Consider the following 18,323-nt stretch of genomic DNA (forward strand, 5'->3'; position numbering starts at 1 on the left):
GCAATTATCACACTAATTAAATACGGAATGAATGTGATCTTATTTCAGCAGTGTATCATTGATGGAGAGTGGACTGATGCACAGTAAATCTTGTTTTCTATACAATGGCAGGCAAAGGGCATCTCTGCCTTACTTCCATCAACCCATCGGATTCTGACCTTCAAGCTTACACACTTCACATGCTTTTTGTTGGGTTATTCTTTCCTGGGACACTTTGATAAATGAGTTTTAGCACTGGGCAAATCACATGGACATAGGAGTAACCCAAACCAACCAACAAATCTCCTCGATCTATAGGCTCCAGGGATGGAGAGGCGAAATCTGACCATTTATTATTTTATATATTGAGGCAAAATTACTAACGGATGAAATAGTTTAACAAATTTGTTCCACAGTTTCACCATTTTGTAGTGTGACTCATTTATAACAAAATAACTTATTTGACAGTTTAGTTGTTTAGATTTTGTAAATCACCACTTTGTGGATATTAACATTTTTGAATACTGGCTTGGATCTTGTTTTGTTAAAGGGTCAGTCCATTTAAGATTGATATGCTAGTTATTGATGGATTCTGGAGTAGAGATAAAACCCCTGATTGTGTCCTCTATGTCTTAGGGACTCTGTTGGTGAGATCTTCGTGTTGAGTTCCCGGGTTTGAATATTTGCTGTGCCCATCATGAGGGAATCCCACCATACTGGTACCTGGCTCCCCGGTCTGTACACATGATGGACTTATTATGAGGGGGTTTCACCATCCCTGAACTAAATTCCCAGCTCCAAACACCTGTTGTGTGCACTATAAGAGGTTCCCACCAACCCCTGTATTGAGTTTCTTTATTTGCACACCTATTGTGCCCATCCTGAGGGGCACCTACCTTCTCCGTACTGAGTTCCTGGGTCTGAACAACCACTGTGCCCTTCATAAGGGGTTCCCACCACTGTGCTAGGTTCCAGGGTCTGCACACCTGCTGTACGCACTATGAGAGGTTCTCACCACCCCTGCATTGAGTTCCTAGGATTTCACACTCACTGTGTCCATTCTGGGAGGCTTCCACCCACCATCTCTGTGCTGAGTTCTTGGGTCTGCATGCCAACTATGCCCTTCTAGGGGTTATCACCATTTCTGTGCTACATTCCCAAGTCTGCACACTTGCTGGATGCTTTATGAGGGGTTCCTACCATCCCAGCTCCAAACACATGCTGTGCCCACCATCAGGGGTTGCCACCAATCCTGCATGGAGTACCTGAGTCAGCACACCTGTTGTGCCCATTATGAGGGGTTTCCACCATCCCAAGTCCAAACACATGCTGTGCCCACCATCAGGGGTTGCCACCAACCCTGCATGGAGTTCCTGAGTCAGCACACCTGTTGTGCCCATTATGAGGGGTTTCCACCATCCCAGGTCCAAACATATGCTGTGCCCACCATCATGGGTTGCCACCAACCCTGCATGGAGTTCCTGAATCAGCACACCTTTTGTGCCCATTATGAGGGGTTCCCACCATCCCAGGTCCAAACACATGCTGTGCCCACCACCAGGGGTTGCCACAAACCCTGCAAGGAGTACCTGAGTCAGCACACCTGTTGTGCCCATTATGAGGGAATCCCACCACCCCTTCTGAATATTTTATATTATTAAGAATGTAATAAAAGGAGCTGAAATACATATATGGGAGGGAACACCCCATGTGGAGGAAGGGGTAACACATAAAGGTGAACAGGGAAGACAAAGACTCAGAGGTGTGAACAGAATTTTGACAGGGAGATCTCCCTGATTGACTGTTTAGGACATATAAGAAGATGGGGGTGACTCAGTTCACCAGATGCCACCTACAACTAAAATAGATCTTCTGGGTAGTGTGCCCTTAAAGAAATCTTCCAGTTGACTGTTTGTTTATATTTTTTGTAATTGCACAGGATTTGATCTGATCAGGTGACTCTGATTTTTGTTCAGCATTTGTTCAGCATTTACTCTTCATAATATAAGATTTCATGCCGGTTCACATACATGAGGATTGGATGCTGTTTGAACCGCTTCCAATCCGCATGACATTGCTTCCTATGGTAGTGATCACATATGTCCGGTGCACTGGCAGTGCAGATTCAGTGCGGTTTGCAAAAGAATCATGTATGATTTCTGAGCAGTGCCATCAGGTTCAGGTGCGGATTACAAGCCATTGACTTCTTTGGGAACCGTTTCTAAACCGCACATGTGTGATCCTGTCCTGAACCTGATGTAAACCTGACATGAACCGCTGAGCAAGTACTGTGTCAATCAGCTGTGAAACCTGAGCTTCAAACTGCACCGCAGATGTGTGAATCAGCTCTTAGCATTTTTGAAGTTGCTGTTCACTATAGAATCGTTCCTGGAATCCGTAAATTCTAGCACAAACCTGAAATGCTTACCATGGCTGCAGTGCAGAGACTGCTCCGAGATCTCACAGAGGACGGTCATATGACCACATGCCCAGGCATGACAACTCTCTGCACGTGGGTCAGTAGTTAGTATTTCAGGGTTTAGAGGTCAGTATTGAGCAATAAATAACACAGATTTTAAATGTCAGTAGTAATGCAAAGTGCAGGGGTCAAAAGTAAGTAATACATAGTTCAGGGATCAGGAGTATGTAACACACAGTGCAGGGGGTAGTTGTAAGTAAGGCCTGTTTCACGCAGTCTTCAGCTTGTATAGGAGCAGTGTGAACAGCAAACTTTGACAAAGCATTTGTAGCGCTTTCGGCTAGCTTTGCTGAAGCTTTTAAAATACCATTCAGCTCTAGTTTGTAAATGTTGAACACAGATCCTAATAACAGTGCTGATTGCCACTTTTAACAAGCTACTAGCAGGCTTCAGCACTTCCTGAAGCTTGGTGAAAGCCTGCAAGCAGCCTTATTAAAGTAGCAATCAGCACTCCCATTAGGATCTGTGTTCAACATTTACAAACTAGAGTTGAATGGTACCTTAAGAGCTTCAGCAACGCTAGCTGGAAGCTCTGTAAATGCTTTGTCAAATGCTGTTCACACTGCTCTTATACAAGCTGAAGCCTGTGTGAAACAGGGCTAACACAAAATCCAAAGGTCAGTAGTATGTAACACACAGTGCACGGGTCAGCAGTATGCAATGCAGAGGTTAGCAGCAAGTAACACAAAGTGTAGGGATCAGTAGTAAGTAAAACAGAGGTCAGTAGTAAGTAACACACAGTGCAGGGGTCAATAGTATGCAATGCAGAGGTTAGCCGCAAGTAACACAAGGTGTAAGGATCAGTAGTAAGTAAAACAGAGGTCAGTAGTAAGTAACACACAGTGCAGGGGTCAATAGTATGCAATGCAGAGGTTAGCCGCAAGTAACACAAGGTGTAAGGATCAGTAGTAAGTAAAACAGAGGTCAGTAGTAAGTAACACACAGTGCAGGGGTCAATAGTATGCAATGCAGAGGTTAGTAGCAAGTAACACAAGGTGTGAGGATCAGTAGTAAGTAAAACAAAGTTCAGAGGTCAGTAGTGACACACAGTGCAGGGGTCAATAGTATGCAATGCAGAGGTTAGTAGCAAGTAACACAAGGTGTGAGGATCAGTAGTAAGTAAAACAAAGTTCAGAGGTCAGTAGTGACACACAGTGCAGGGGTCAATAGTATGCAATGCAGAGGTTAGTAGCAAGTAACACAAGGTGTGAGGATCAGTAGTAAGTAAAACAAAGTTAAGAGGTCAGTAGTGACACACAGTGCAGGGGTCAGCAGTATGCAATGCAGAGGTTAGTAGCAAGTAACACAAAGTGTAAGGGTCAGTAGTAAGTAAAACAGAGTTCAGAGGTCAGTAGTAGGTAACACATGGTACAAGGATAAGTAGCAGCTCAGAGATCAGTGGTACATAACACACAGTGCAGAGGCCAGAAGTAACCAACGCACATCTCCCCAAACAAGCAAATTTACCCTCTTCCAGAACAAATATCTCACCCCCCTTCCCCAAGCAAAAATCTCACACAATTGTAATTCTCACTCATAAGATCTCAGATGCAGAGGAGCCCATCGGAATGAGGGAAGTTTCCCCCCCGCCCCAGGTATCCCCTCGGCTCTACATATGACACACCAGAGTCAGGGAGGAGCCTTAGACCTCCCTCAGCTTCTGCCTATTGCTCCTCTGATTTGATGGTAGAGCAACTGGCGGCATGGCAGAGATGTTTTCTACCTGTCACATAGCCATGATCAATGGGTGGATTAGAATTGTCCCCACTCTAAGTGCTCCTTCAGATAATTAGAAGCACGTCACCATATTCTCTGGGAATCACGGATACTTCATAAAGAAATAATACAGGTAAATATTACTTTACAAGGCTAATTACCCCACCTATAATAATCAGGCTTAGACCTCTGCCATCTGCTGGACGTTACATATTACTGCAACTCAGGTCACTACTGTGATCACCCAACCTCATTAGTGGACTTTAAAGCGAGGGTGAAGCTTCAGTCCTGTTCCTGATTAACAAGCTTTTGCTCTTGCTTTATATAGCGGTTTATCGCTGACTTTTATTTGACTGCCATGACTTAGACTATGATTCTTTGCAACTCCTGGGCCCCCACCTGCCAAGGATCGAATGCCTGTTGCTTTGCATGATTGTTTTAGGTTTGAAGCAAGAAACCCGGGCAGACAAAGGTAAAACAAACTCCCTGTAGCTGGAGACAACAGAACCCAGGGTCCCAATGCTTCAAGGGGAGAATGCTGACAACACGGCTGTCATCTCACCTTCCACTCACACCAGTGACACATCCAGACAATTGCCTGCATTGATTTACTTTCACACAGGAAAAGGGAAAGCCGAAAGGAAAAAAAAAGCCGTTTATTGGAGTACTGCTGGCAGTAAGAATCGCAGGACGATTGTTCTCATTCCACTCTTCACAGTTGATTGTCATTCCCATGTCAGGATAATACACTCACTTGTCTCCTGTCTCTTCGTCTCGGAGTTTCTTCACTTCCTGTCTGACTAGGTGACCACGGATGGCAGCTTGGATCACAGTGGCAGCCTGGTCCCGGACTGGCTCCCCGTCCTCCTAAACAGCAATCCCATGACAGACAATGAACATTTATACATCTGTAGCTGCCAAAATCTTACGTTTCTCTCAGTACAGGTTTATTTCAAGCTTTAAAAGGCTCCTCTTCTGTACTAAAGTCATTTAATTCTAAGAAGCTCAGAGTGTGCATTAGAAGCTAAGAGAGTCAGACAGAGCCCGCCTCATTTCTTGATTGGAGGACTTCTAACATCATCTAGTTCTTTCCTCCCCAGGCTGTCTATAGCCTGTCTCCTTCAGCTCTTTTAACCATGAAGGCCCAGAACAACATGTGGGCGTTACTTAGAAAATTTCAACAATTGGCTAGTTTATCTAATGGTGGCCGTACACACTTCGATTTGTGATGTGCAATTCATAGTCTATTTGCCTTTAGTAAATCAATCTCACAGGCTGGCATTTCTGCAGGATATTTTCTGGCATTTTCAAGGCATCACTCCTACTGCAGACATGTGTTTACACGAAACGCGTCTAGGAGGAGCCCTTGCACGCCTTGACGTCACGCCGCCGGATCAGGAGGTCCGGCGGCCCACACTTGATTTGTACTGGTCAGTGCTTGTTTGGGTGCTTCTTATGATTGCTCACAGCAGTCTCTTGTAACCTTTTTAGCTGCTTTTGTACGTCAATGTTCTTATCTGATACAATAAATTTATTATTAATATTACTACACTATGAGCACCTTTATTCCCCATACCTGGCACTGAGCCTTCATACCTCAGCACCAGTATTTCAGGCACTGCTACAGACCTGAGGATTAAGCACCTTGTGATCTGACCTGCATCCGTATACTACTGAGGGATCACAAGAGGATCTTGGCACCAGGCTGTTTCCACCCAGGACCCCAGGATGCATGTGATCTAGAAATGCGCAATGATATTGTGCTTCTGGTGAGTAGGCACTCTATTCATACCTCTACAACAGAAGATTGGATCATACTCACAGAGATTGTTATTTTTTGGTGGACTACATAACTCTTACTAAGATAATATAAGTGGACTTATATCAGTCACATATTCTGTTATGATAAAGGTTTTATACTTGATTTAGCGCTGCACTCCCTGTTTTATGATTTTAGTAGAAAGGTCTTGTTGTTCCGTTTAGTGCATTGGTTGCTCTTTTGAATGCGCTCACTGACTTATATTTAGTGGCTACAAGAATGATTGTATAAACAAATGGTCTTTGAATTGCTGTGATGTGTATGGCCACAGACAGTCTATGCCAGTCTTTCTCAATCAGTGTTCCTCCAGAACAGGGGTGTCAAACTGGCGGCCCTCCAGCTGTTGCCAAACTACAAGTCCCATCATGCCTCTGCCTTTGGGAGTCATGCTTGTAACTGTCAGCCTTGCAGTGCCTCTTGGGACTTGTAGTTTGGCAACAGGTGGCTGGCCACCAGTTTGACACCCCTAGTCCAGAGGTTGCTGAGGGTTGACTGAGCAATGAGCAGTCCCTGTCTCTCAGGTTAATAACCACAAATTAAAATTATTATAAAATTTTTGACAACCAATGAAAATCTGGTGAGTGAATTACTGACCACCAATGTAAGGGGGCCCTTCCCATACTGATGACTACCTTCAGGGGGTCCTTCTCCATTTACTGCCAATCTTTCCCAATGGTCACCAATACTGTCCATCTTTTCTTCCCATGTAAGGTCCTCTATACATTATATAGCATGTATACTAAAATACTGCAGTTGTGCTCAACAGTTTGTATACCCTGCCAGAAATCATTAAATTGACATTGATATTAAAAATATGACTGATCGTGCCAAAAACTGTCTTTTATTTAAAAATAATGATCCTATGAAGCAATTTATTATCACATAGTTGTTTGGCTCCTTTTTAAATCATAATGATAACAGAAATCACCCAAATAGCCCGGATCAAAAGTTTCCATACCCCGGAATGTTTGGCCTTGGCACAGACACACAAGGTGACACACACACAGCTAAAAATGGCAATTAAAGGCTAATTTCCAGCATTTGTTGCTTTATAAATTGCAATTGGTGTATGTGTGTAAATAGTCAATGAGTTTGTTAGCTCCCACATGGATGGAGCAGGCTAGATACTGAGCCATGGGGATCAGAAAAGAGCTGTCAAACAACATGTGTAACAAGGTAATGGAACTTTATAAAGATGGAAAAGGATATAAAAAAGATATCCAAAAGACTTAAATATCCACTTACCACACAATCACGTACCTGATACGTCACTTTGCTTCAAGTGGTTATACCGGGATGACGCCTGCAGCTGAAGGCATCCATCACCCCGGTACCATTTTTTACAGCCGGCGGTTAGCTCTCTTGTAAAAGCAATCGGAGGGGCTAACTAGCTGCCTTCCGCCGCTCTCTCAGAATCCCCCATCCCACTGGGAGACCCAAGTGACCAGCCAGCTCATCTGCCGGCTGGATGGACAGCCAAACAAAGCTGAGATTGGCTTTGAACGGCTCTCCATTATAGTAAACGTAAGCGACCTGACACCACTTCCGTCATACTATACAGCACCATTTTTATAAAATGAAAGCATTCAAAAACACCGATATTGGTGTTTTAAATGCTTTTAAGTGCATAGGAGGGATATGGGGTCCATTAGACCCAAGATCCCTCCCAGGGGCGGACTGACCATTTAGAAACTAGGGCACTGCCCAAGGGCCCGTGGTCAGTAGGGGGCCCCATGAGATGCCTCTGGTACCTTTTTCATAGGCTTTTTTGAGTTTGGGCAAGGACACAGGGGCCCCATGATCCCCTATTGCCCGGGGGCCCCATGAGTTGTCAGTCCGCCCCTGATCCCTCCATAAAGAATACCTGTCATGTACCTATTGCTGTCACAAAGGATGCATGGGCATGCATAATTTTAAAGTGTGATATGTTTGGTATCTATTTCCTTGGTCTAACATCATCTTCTATATTTTATAAAAAAGTTGGGTTATATAGTGTATTTTTTTCAAAAAACGGTGTGTAAAAAATGCTGCGCAGATACTGTGTGACATACAAAATTGCAAAACCCACCAATTTATTCTTTAGGGCATGGGTGTCAAACAAGGGCCCTCTTACATTGGTGGTCAGTATTTCACTCACCAGATTTTCATTGGTGGTCAAAAATGTTATAATAATTTTAATTTGTGGTTACTAACCTGAGAGACAGGGACTGCTCATTGCTCAATCAACCCTCAGCAACCTCTGGAGCAGGGGGTGTCAAACTGGTGGCCCGCCACCTGTTGCCAAACTACAAGTCCCATGAGGCATTGCAAGATTGACAGTTACAAGCATGACTCCCAAAAGCAGAGACATGATGGGACTTGTAGTTTTGCAACTGCCAGTTTGACACCCCTGCTCTAGGGCCTCTGCTTAAAATATATATAATATTTGGGGGTTCTAACGTATTTTCTAGCAACAAAACAAATTATTGTTACATATGAAACAAAAAGTGCCAGAAAAATCCTGGTCTTCAAGTGGATATGCCAGTCAGTACTGTGCAATCATTTATTAAGAAGTGGAGAGTTCTGGGATCTCTAGATACCAAGCCAAGGTCAGGTAGACCAAGAAGGATTGCAGCCATAACTACCAGAATTGTTCAAGATACAAAGAAAAACCCACATGTAACCTCGGGAAAAATACAGGCTGCTCTGCAAAAAGACGGTGTATTTGTTTCATGGAGCGCACTATGTTGATACTTGAACAAAAATGAGCTGCATGGTTGAGTTGCCAGAAAGAAGCCTTTACTTTACCAATGCAACAAAAAAGCCCGGATGCAATAAGCCCAACAACACCTTGACATGCCTCACAGCTTCTGGCACACGCTAATCTGGAGTGACAAAACCAAAATAGACCTTTATAGTCAAAACCATAAGACCTATGATTGGAGAGGGGTCAAAAGAGACAAGAATACCATCCCCACTGTGAAGCATGGTGGTGGCTCACTGAAGTTGGGGGGGGGGGGTGAACTCTAGAGGCACTGGGAATCTTGTGGAAATTTATGGCAAGATGCATGCAGCATCATCATCAGAAAATACTGGCAGACAATTTGCATGGGACGCTCTTGGACTTTCCAGCATGACAATGACCACAAGGGCCAAGCTGACTCTCCAGTGCTTACAGCAGAAAAAGATGAAGGTTCTGGAGTGGCCATCGTAGTCTCCTGCCCTTAATATCATCAAACCATTCTGGGGAGATCTCAAATGTGCGGTTCATGCAAGACGACCAAAGACTACATGACCTGACGGCATTTTGCTATGACGACAGGCCAGCTATACCACCTGCAAGAATTCGGAGACTCATAGACAACTATTACAAAAGACCGCACACTGTCATTGATGCTAAAGGGGGCATACACAGTATTAAGAACTAAGGGTATGCAGACTTTTGAACAGGGGGCATTTCATTTGTTTAATTGTTGCCATGTTTTGTTTTATGATTGTGCCATTTTATTATGAACAACATTTGAATATGAATCCCATAATAAATAATAGAAATGTGTTTTGCCTGCTCACTCACGTTTTTTTTTTTTAAATGGTGCATGCTATTACCAACACTCCAAGGGTATGCAAACCTTTGAGCACAAAATATATATATATATATATATATATATATATATATATATATATATATATATATAAAAGGGGCATTCTTCCCACAGACGACCCATGTGAAGGCAGCTCTACAGTTTTTACCGTCTGCTATTCCTTTTATATCCATATAGAGCGGAGGAGGGGGTGTTAAAAATGAGATGGGTGTTAAAAATGCTAAAGTATGCCACATTCTTTATTCTTTCATTTCCAATTTTATCTACCTATATCTGTCCATATCTAAACTGAATACACTAATGAACCTTGAATTGTAGATTCAAAAATTAGTAAAACTGAACTTGTAGTTATAAATGGGTATGTCTACAGGAGCATTAAAAATTCACTACAAATGCTTTCAAAATACATTTCTCCTCCATGCTTTCCTAAGTATTATTGCGGGTTTTGTTTGCGTAGCGAGATGCAGGGGGTGATTTACTAAAACTGGTGCACTCAGAATCTGGAGCATAGTAACCAATCAGCTTCCAGATTTTATTGTCAAAGCTTAATTGGCCAAGCTAAAGTTAGAAGCTGATTGGCTACCATGCACAGCTGTACTAGATTCTGTGTGCCGCAGTTTTAGTAAATCTCTCCCATATTTTTTAATGCATATCACCATCCTCTGGTTGGGACCTTTAGCTTAAAATGCACCAAAATGATTTGGAGGTGCTTTGTGCATTCTGAAGGGAAGCAGGTTTTCTGGGTCTCCATCCTTCAGTACTGCACTGCGCATTTTTTTAGACATGGCGCGGCACTGCCACTTTCATGTATGCTGTCACGTAACATAATTGGGGTTGTGCTCTGTGGTTATTGGGCATTTCAGGGCTAGAATAAAGTGCGTAAAATTGATCCTATTGGCTGCCAGTGGTCACAAGACCTCATGGTGAAGCTTCAGTAAAATTCCTAGGATACTCATGGCACTTAGTCACACTCCAGCTGTCATTTTTGTACAAGAGCTAAAAATTGTGTGCCATCACCTGATTGGTTGTCCAGGTTAACACACTTTGCTTTTTGCTGGTTTATACAGCTGATGCTTGATGTAGATGATGTGAAGTCTTTTATAGCAAGAGTCCCTAAAAGGCCTACAGATCCTGGCATCTATTTCATTTCTACACGAAGTAGGGCACAGCGAAAGGGACATCATCTATATTTACTCATCCTAATTATTTTAATTGTCCTTGCAGCTTAATTGGTGATCTTCCAGGGCACATACTGTACACTGACATGGTAACCGCAAAATCTACACTTTTAATAGCAATCAAATGTTGTCTTAGTTCTAGTTCTTTCATCTGCTGCAAGTTGGCACTCACTCTTACAACACACCTCCTTGCTGTATAGCGGCAGGAGAAATTTGGAAATCCTGTGAGAATGCACTTCATCCCAATACAGGAATGGTCAGAAGCTGGGACCATGGTAGGTATTTTTTTGGTGAACGGTTTTATTACAAGCGGCATTTTAACTCCAGCCCTGCAGCAGGATTATAACGCCAAAGGTGTTTTCTGGGCTTCCTGACCATATGATCATTGTGAATGGTTGTCCTACTGGTCCATCCTACTGTCTCCCGATCTTTGCTTTGTGACTGGGAGCTGTCAATGAGAGTGCTGTCACAATGCTGAAGCCTCACATACAGTATGTAAGGTAGCATAGAATAAGGACCAACTTATATAATTTGCATAGGGGACAGAAGGCTGACAATAAAACAAACCTTTCATTTGCCATGGAAGGTTCACTTTAATAGAATGTGCATAAATGTCTTAAAAATTGGGTCTCCCTGTGTAGTTTACAAAAACATAATAGGGGCAGCCATATTTGCTCAATACATATGCAGGCTCTGCTTCCTACATGTCAGAAAGGTATTAACTGTACTGTTAGACATGCAGAAAACCAGTACAGATAAAATCACTAATTCATTATATGAAGCACAATTATGAAAATGGAACAACACATTTTTAGTACTCTCAAGGAATGCTGGGTCCAGTAGTCCCAGAAAAAAAAATGCAAGAAGCCACAGGTCATGTAAATGAGACTTGTCAAAAAAATAAATGTAATATGCAGATCCTGAGCGTATGAAATCTTGTTTGGTTATTTTAGCTGAAATCATACATATTTTATAGTGAGCTGTTCAGCACTTATCATTAAACTGCAATGAGATTAGAGAAGGCTGACTGGTTAGAAGATTCATAAAATCCATTAAGATAAGTGAGAGTTCACACTCATTGAGACTTGCCATGGAGCACGGCGTGACTACATGGAGTGTAAGAAGGCTTAATTCTACAGCTCAGGATCCCAGGGGCTAATTTAGAAGATTAGGAAGGCCCCCGGGTGAATATCACATCGCTGGCTGCCTTAATATCTTACTGAATACAAGTTAGACTTTTGGCTTAAAGTAAATCTGTCACTTTTCCCATTCAGAATAAAGTGACAGGTTCTCTTGATATCCCAACTTCCCCCTTCCGCTGATAAATAGGCTTCAGTTACACTAGCACTCGCTGTAATCGGATCCTTGACACAAATAATTCTATTTTTTAATAAATTCTGCTAAACAGAACACACCCAAATGCAAGTAAATGCTGAGCATGAATGGAGCCATTAAAAATGTCCTGAGACTCCTGTGCCTCCAGCGACACTGGTGACTCCCCTTTGACTGTTGTGTCTCCAGTAACCCCTGTGTCTTCAGTGACCCATGTTTCTCCAGTAACTCCTGTGTCTTCAGTGACCCATGTTTCTCCAGTGACTCCTGTGTCTTCAGTGACCCATGTTTCTCCAGTGACTCCTGTGTCTTCAGTGACCCATGTTTCTCCAGTGACTCCTGTGTCTTCAGTGACCCATGTTTCTCCAGTGACTCCTGTGTCTTCAGTGACCCATGTTTCTCCAGTGACTCCTGTGTCTTCAGTGACCCATGTTTCTCCAGGGACTCCTGTGTCTTCAGTGACCCATGTTTCTCCAGTGACTCCTGTGTCTTCAGTGACCCATGTTTCTCCAGTGACTCCTGTGTCTTCAGTGACCCATGTTTCTCCAGTGACCCCTGTGTCTTCAGTGACCCATGTTTCTCCAGTGACCCCTGTGTCTTCAGTGACCCATGTTTCTCCAGTGACTCCTGTGTCTTCAGTGACCCATGTTTCTCCAGTGACTCCTGTGTCTTCAGTGACCCATGTTTCTCCAGTGACTCCTGTGTCTTCAGTGACCCATGTTTCTCCAGTGACTCCTGTGTCTTCAGTGACCCATGTTTCTCCAGTGACTCCTGTGCCTCCAATGACCCCATGTGACTCCTGTGATTCCAGTGACTCCTGTGTCTCCTGTGACTCCTGTGTTTCCCTTGAACCATGTTTCTCCAGCAACTCCTGAGACTCCTGTGTGCTTCTGTGTCTCCAGCAACCTCTGGGTGAGAATTTCCATAGAAACACTCCAAGTAAAAACCCTTGACAGAAGAGTGGAGGCTGTTGTAGCCACAAAAATAGGGGCCAGCTCCAAATTATTGGCCAAGGCTCTGAAATGGAATGGAATGGGGGAATTGGATGTGAGCTGGGAGGTAGATTGGTGCAGCGGCAGGGGAGCAATTACAGGAACTGATTCCCTGGGTTGCTCTCTTTGCAGCAGCTGAAAGACAGCTTTCCCTCCTCTCCCTCCAGCTGACCTTCAGCTGCTGCAGAGAGCCACACAGGGAGATCTGTTCTTTTAATTATATCCCCCCCACTGCGCTGATCACCCTTCCTGTGCCCCATCCTCTTCCCCTTGCTGCCTGGGTCACTGTGTGCCCTAGTGCATGAGCCCCAAGGCCTCATTCACACATATTAATTAACTCATGCAGTTTTATCTTTTAGATTTAACAGTAATTTTGTAAGTTATGTTGTGTTTGTTAAAAATTATTTCAGTGCATCTTTAGCAAAAATATTGTTTTGATATTTGGGGGGGGGGAGCTGTCAGGTAGGCTGTAGGGGCTCTGTGATCTCTTACAGCAACCCTGTACATAACCCAACAATTTCACCATCCATACGACCAGCAGGGATGCATGAGGTGTCTTATGGCCCTCGTTTTCACAAAAGGTAGCTCCATCAGGCATTAGACATACCTCCTCCTGCAGGAGGGAGAGGGGAAGCTGACATTCAGCGACTGCAGTAGGAACATGGAGATATCGGTTCCTCTATATGCAGCCATACCCACCACTCCCCCTTTTCAGGTGTACAGGGGGACTGGGTCGCAATTTCAACCCCTGAGACCCCTGTAGGTATGCCCCTGGTGTGGAGCAATGCTGATGGCAGCATGAATATTGATGCAGCCCCATCCTATCCCAGAGAGAGAGGCTCTGATGGCATGCTGGATAACTATATACACTATATTCTGTGAGCACACTGGGTTCTGGGTCTTTCCTCTATTAGACTGTGGCAACTACTGCTTTGCGGCCTCAGGTGGGTGACCTAAAGGCCTGAATGCTGAGACCCAGGTTCTACTAAAGCTGACTGAGGGGCTGTCTACTGAAGATCTGGTCTGATATCATGGAGGAAGGTGTCAATCTATTCTTAGGCCTTGGGAGTACAGACACCCTGAAAGTATCTTAGAGACTGTATGCTGCTTAACCCCCTCTGGTGCTAGGAAGTCAGCTGTGGGTCTGGGCTAAAGGGGACACTGGTTTGTGTTCCGAAGAGCTTTGTCCATTTAACATCTTGCTACAAAGGACTCTGCTTTTACTACTTTTTTTACTGCTGCCTTAAAGCTGAAGTTTACTGTTAGTTCAAGCACAGACTTCTTCATAGCTTATCCAAGAAATTACTTATCCCCTTGGTGCCAGCACTTCCTGGCCCTTTAAGGGGTTTTTGACACCAGGAGGCGGGACGAGGTTTAGGGTCACGTGACCGCCGTGATTGGCTGTCACCGTGGTCACATGATCGGAAAGCTCCCGAGTGCAAGTAGTGATTGAACCTTTTCATGAAGTACCAAGAAATGTGCCGGGAGCGCGCTGGTAGTGCTCCGGGCATGTTTTGTTTACATTGGATACGCAGATATGCGGCCCCTCAGCTGCCAAGAGGCTGCATATTTGCATATGCTCGTGCCAAGAAGCTAAAAGTCCTCAAATGTACATAGTTCCTTTTCCTGGAGTATCCCATCTAATTCACCATCCCTATCCAAGTTCTCCAAAAATAAAAACAAGAACAAAACCCCCAGACTGGTTACTGGAGAAACGTGTGAATGAGCCTATGTGCCTGACTGCGGGGCAAAGTACTTGGGGAAGATCTAGACAATATTCCTACGGCTCCTAAGAGAGTAGTACTACATTTATCTACAATGAGGCTCCCCCCACCTTCTCATAAACCCCTAAAATCAGATTATTGTTTCCAATCCATAAAACCAGATAAACTGAAACTCATAAATAAATAAATCAATCTAAGAAATATATATGGTGACAGTCTGTGATAGGTGATGATTTCAGGAGATATAGGTGACTTTGCGTTCCATGTGGCAAGGTGATAGAATAGTTAAAATACGCACTCACCAGATGCGTATCAAATATACGCTTATAATCAAATATCCAGGGATCCCCCTCGTGGGATGGGATGAATGAGCTGAACCACTTGTAACGGACTCTCCTCACCATATATATTTCTTAGATTGACTTATTTATTTATGAGTATCAGTTCATCTGGTTTTATGGATTGGAAACAATAATCTGATTTTAGTGCTGCACTTTTCGTTTTAAGTATTTAACAAGGTTTTATTCTGGTTGCCTTTTCGTGCTTTTAGCTGCTATAATACCACTAAGCGCTCACTTATTATTTGAGAATTTGTCTCATAAACCCCACCTTTTTTCCGTTGTGCCAATGAAGGTGCAAGAGGCTTTCCTGCAGACAATATACATACTGAATGGCAGATGAAGAAACTGGTACACCAACTGCCTTTCAGTCATTTGATACATCTTCCACTATTGCCCTCTACCCTTGAATATGAACAGAGACGGTAGTAGCCTTCTCCTCTTATGAAGTTTATGTGGACATACCTTGTGTACTACTTCCTCAGATAGCTGGGTGGATGATGAGACATCTTGTAGCTGTATCTTATGTTCCGCCTCCTCTGATGTGACATCTTGTTGTTCTATCCTGTGTTCCTCCTCCTTTGATGAGTCATCTTGCGTATGAACATGGTGTTCCTCCTCTGATAGGACATCTTGAGGCTGTGTCTCATGTTCCTCTTCTGGTGGTACCTCTTGAGCCTGAAATTTGTGTTCCTCCTCTGATGGGACGTTGTGTTGCTCTGTCTTGTGTTCCTTCTCTGATGTGACATTGTGTTGCTCTATCTTGTGCTCTTCCTCTGATGGGATACCTTGTTGCTCTATTTTGGGTTCTTCCTCTGATGGTACACCTTGTTGCTCTATTTTGGGTTCTTCCTCTGATGGTACACCTTGTTGCTCTGTTTTGGGTTCTTCCTCTGATGGTACACCTTGTTGCTCTATTTTGGGTTCTTCCTCTGATGGTACACCTTGTTGCTCTATTTTGGGTTCTTCCTCTGATGGTACATGTTGCTCTATCTTGGGTTCCTCCTCTGATGGGACACCTTGTTGCTCTATCTTGGGTTCCTCCTCTGATGGGACATCTTGTTGTCTTATCTTGGGTTCTTCCTCTGATGGGACCTCTTGAGGCTGTGCCTTGTGTTCCTCCTCCAATGGGACATCTAGTGGCTGAGGAAATTCCATAGAGCCATCCACCATATTTGCACTTTTTTTAAAACTGTTTACACCTTTAGAGCGTGGAGTGAATATATCCTCTTCTGCATGCTGGAATCAAGACAGAAACCATTACTTTATCTTTTATAGATTTAGTGCCCAAGTAGAGACAAAAAATACATTTTATGCATAGAACATGGAAGGGTTGGACCCTCTATCAGGTTTAAATTGCAGTGTCTCCACTGGGACAAATTTCCCTCCATTCTTGTCCTGTGACCACACACAAAGTGAGGGGGGATCTCCTCAATAGGGACACGGACCATGATTTAAAAAAAAAAAAAAAAACCTGAAAGAGGTTGTAATTGTAACCCTTGCTTTGACTGGTACAGAAAATACATTTCAGTGTTTTCAGCAAGATATTTCAGCAAAATACTCAACTTTGCTGTTTAGACAGACTTCAGAACAGTATGACACCATGCCAGGCCTCTCAATGCTCTTTCGTATATATCTGTGTTCTGGTGTCATGCAGCCTGAGACACTCCACATTCAAGGGAAAGTGAAGGTATTCTGACTGCATCACTGCATAGTGGCCAAATGTTAGTCAGAACATCGGTGTTAAGGAAGAATACATTACTGAGGTATAAAAAAGCAATGTAATTATTTTAAAATTGTTAACAGTGAATATATTTATGGGTTACCATGTTTTTACATTGGTCCAGTGTAGTATGTCTAATCCCATACACTAAAATCTCACATAAACTTGTCATTTTCAATATTTGTACAATTTTCAACTCCAATTAAAATAATCCCTGGTGATCCTGCCATGAAGGTCCTTATTCAAGCTCTTCATGTTACAGGATGACATTGCTCTGTTGCTGTCTTCTTATTGTGATCCTGCATTGTCACCCTGTCTCCTGGGCTTCTAATAGAGACAACAATTGGACATTTCAGAGCATATTACACAGGCATGGTCCACTGTTGTCATCATCAGGAAACCCACCCTGAAAAATGCCGTGCGGCTAATACTGGAATGCATGCAGACAGGAAGTGCCTACAAAGAGGCTGAAGGAAATCAGCCACGCTGAGATGCCACAAAGGACGACAAAAAGTAAAAACAAGTATTTTATTTTAAAAAAAATGCAGTTGTTTGTGATACACAGGGCTTTATCAAACAAAATGTAATTCAATTAAGGTTTATATGTAGGTAAAAATGGAACTGTATCTAAAAAAAATGTGACTCAAGCTAAATTGACAGGTTCCACTCAAGGCTCCACCGTGTCCTCTTATATAGCAACCACTTGGTGTGCAGACAAGGGCAGAGCTCAACCCAGCTCTAGACATCTAATGGAAAAGGGAAAGGTCCTGGAAGTTGCACATCTATGCAAAGCCTTGTAAGAAGGTGTATGACAGCCTCAGCCTTGGCTTTTGGTTGGCCTGGCTGAAGCCTGGCCTGAGGCTGTCATACACCTTCTTAAAGGGTTTTGCAAAGATGCGCGACTTCCAGGACTTTTCCATCTAAAAAAATGTTTTAGTTTTGGGTGAGTTGGAATAAGATGTGATACCTTGTCTTTGCCAGTGTAACACCACAGGGTGGTCCTCCTAAACCAAATATGACCAGAAGGGTTTTGCTGTAAAGTGAACTTTCTCTTTGCCTACAGACATCATATTGGGTGTGTTCTCCATATATTACAATAAAGAATGCAGTAGGGCTCCAGTGACACCAGCATTGTGGAAGAACCAAGAAACTCCACTCACAACAGGCTCTGGCTGCCATAGTACATCTCAGGGAATGGAGGGAGATGACCCCACCGGTGTCACAGACAACAGAGGGGATGGTGCATGGGACTGAACCTTCTTTGAGCGTTCCAAAATTAAAACATTTTAGATAAGGCTTATTCATATACTTTCACATGCCAACAAAAATGAAGCCTTCAGCTTATCTTTAAAACTTGGATTTCATATACAGTCAGTTAGATTGGCGGGTTGCCTATGAGCAGATGTTCTCACTCGAGTCTTCCTCCTTACCCCCGGAACAGTAAGAGTTAGTAATTATTTCT

At 43.4% G+C, this 18,323-nt stretch overlaps 1 protein-coding gene across 3 annotated transcripts in view; it reads right to left on the reverse strand.

Moving 5' to 3' along the window:
- The window catches only part of SPA17 (sperm autoantigenic protein 17), a 115,515-nt gene that overhangs the window by 77,554 nt on the left and 19,638 nt on the right, over nt 1-18,323 (reverse strand). For all 3 annotated transcript variants that reach the window (XR_016313252.1, XR_016313253.1, XM_089680907.1), the window contains exons 4-5: nt 15,604-16,377; nt 4,929-5,041 (exon numbers count right to left, since the gene is read on the reverse strand). Coding sequence is in view for 1 of the 3 variants with exons in the window: in XM_089680907.1 (XP_089537033.1) it covers nt 4,929-5,041; nt 15,604-16,377 (887 nt within the window). In the remaining 2 variants the exon portion in view is untranslated. The remainder of the gene's footprint in view (nt 1-4,928; nt 5,042-15,603; nt 16,378-18,323) is intronic.

The sequence above is a fragment of the Staurois parvus genome, unplaced genomic scaffold, assembly GCF_062004578.1.
Source record: "Staurois parvus isolate SC_StPar_1 unplaced genomic scaffold, SC_StPar_1.0 ptg000253l, whole genome shotgun sequence".
NCBI lineage: Eukaryota > Metazoa > Chordata > Amphibia > Anura > Ranidae > Staurois > Staurois parvus.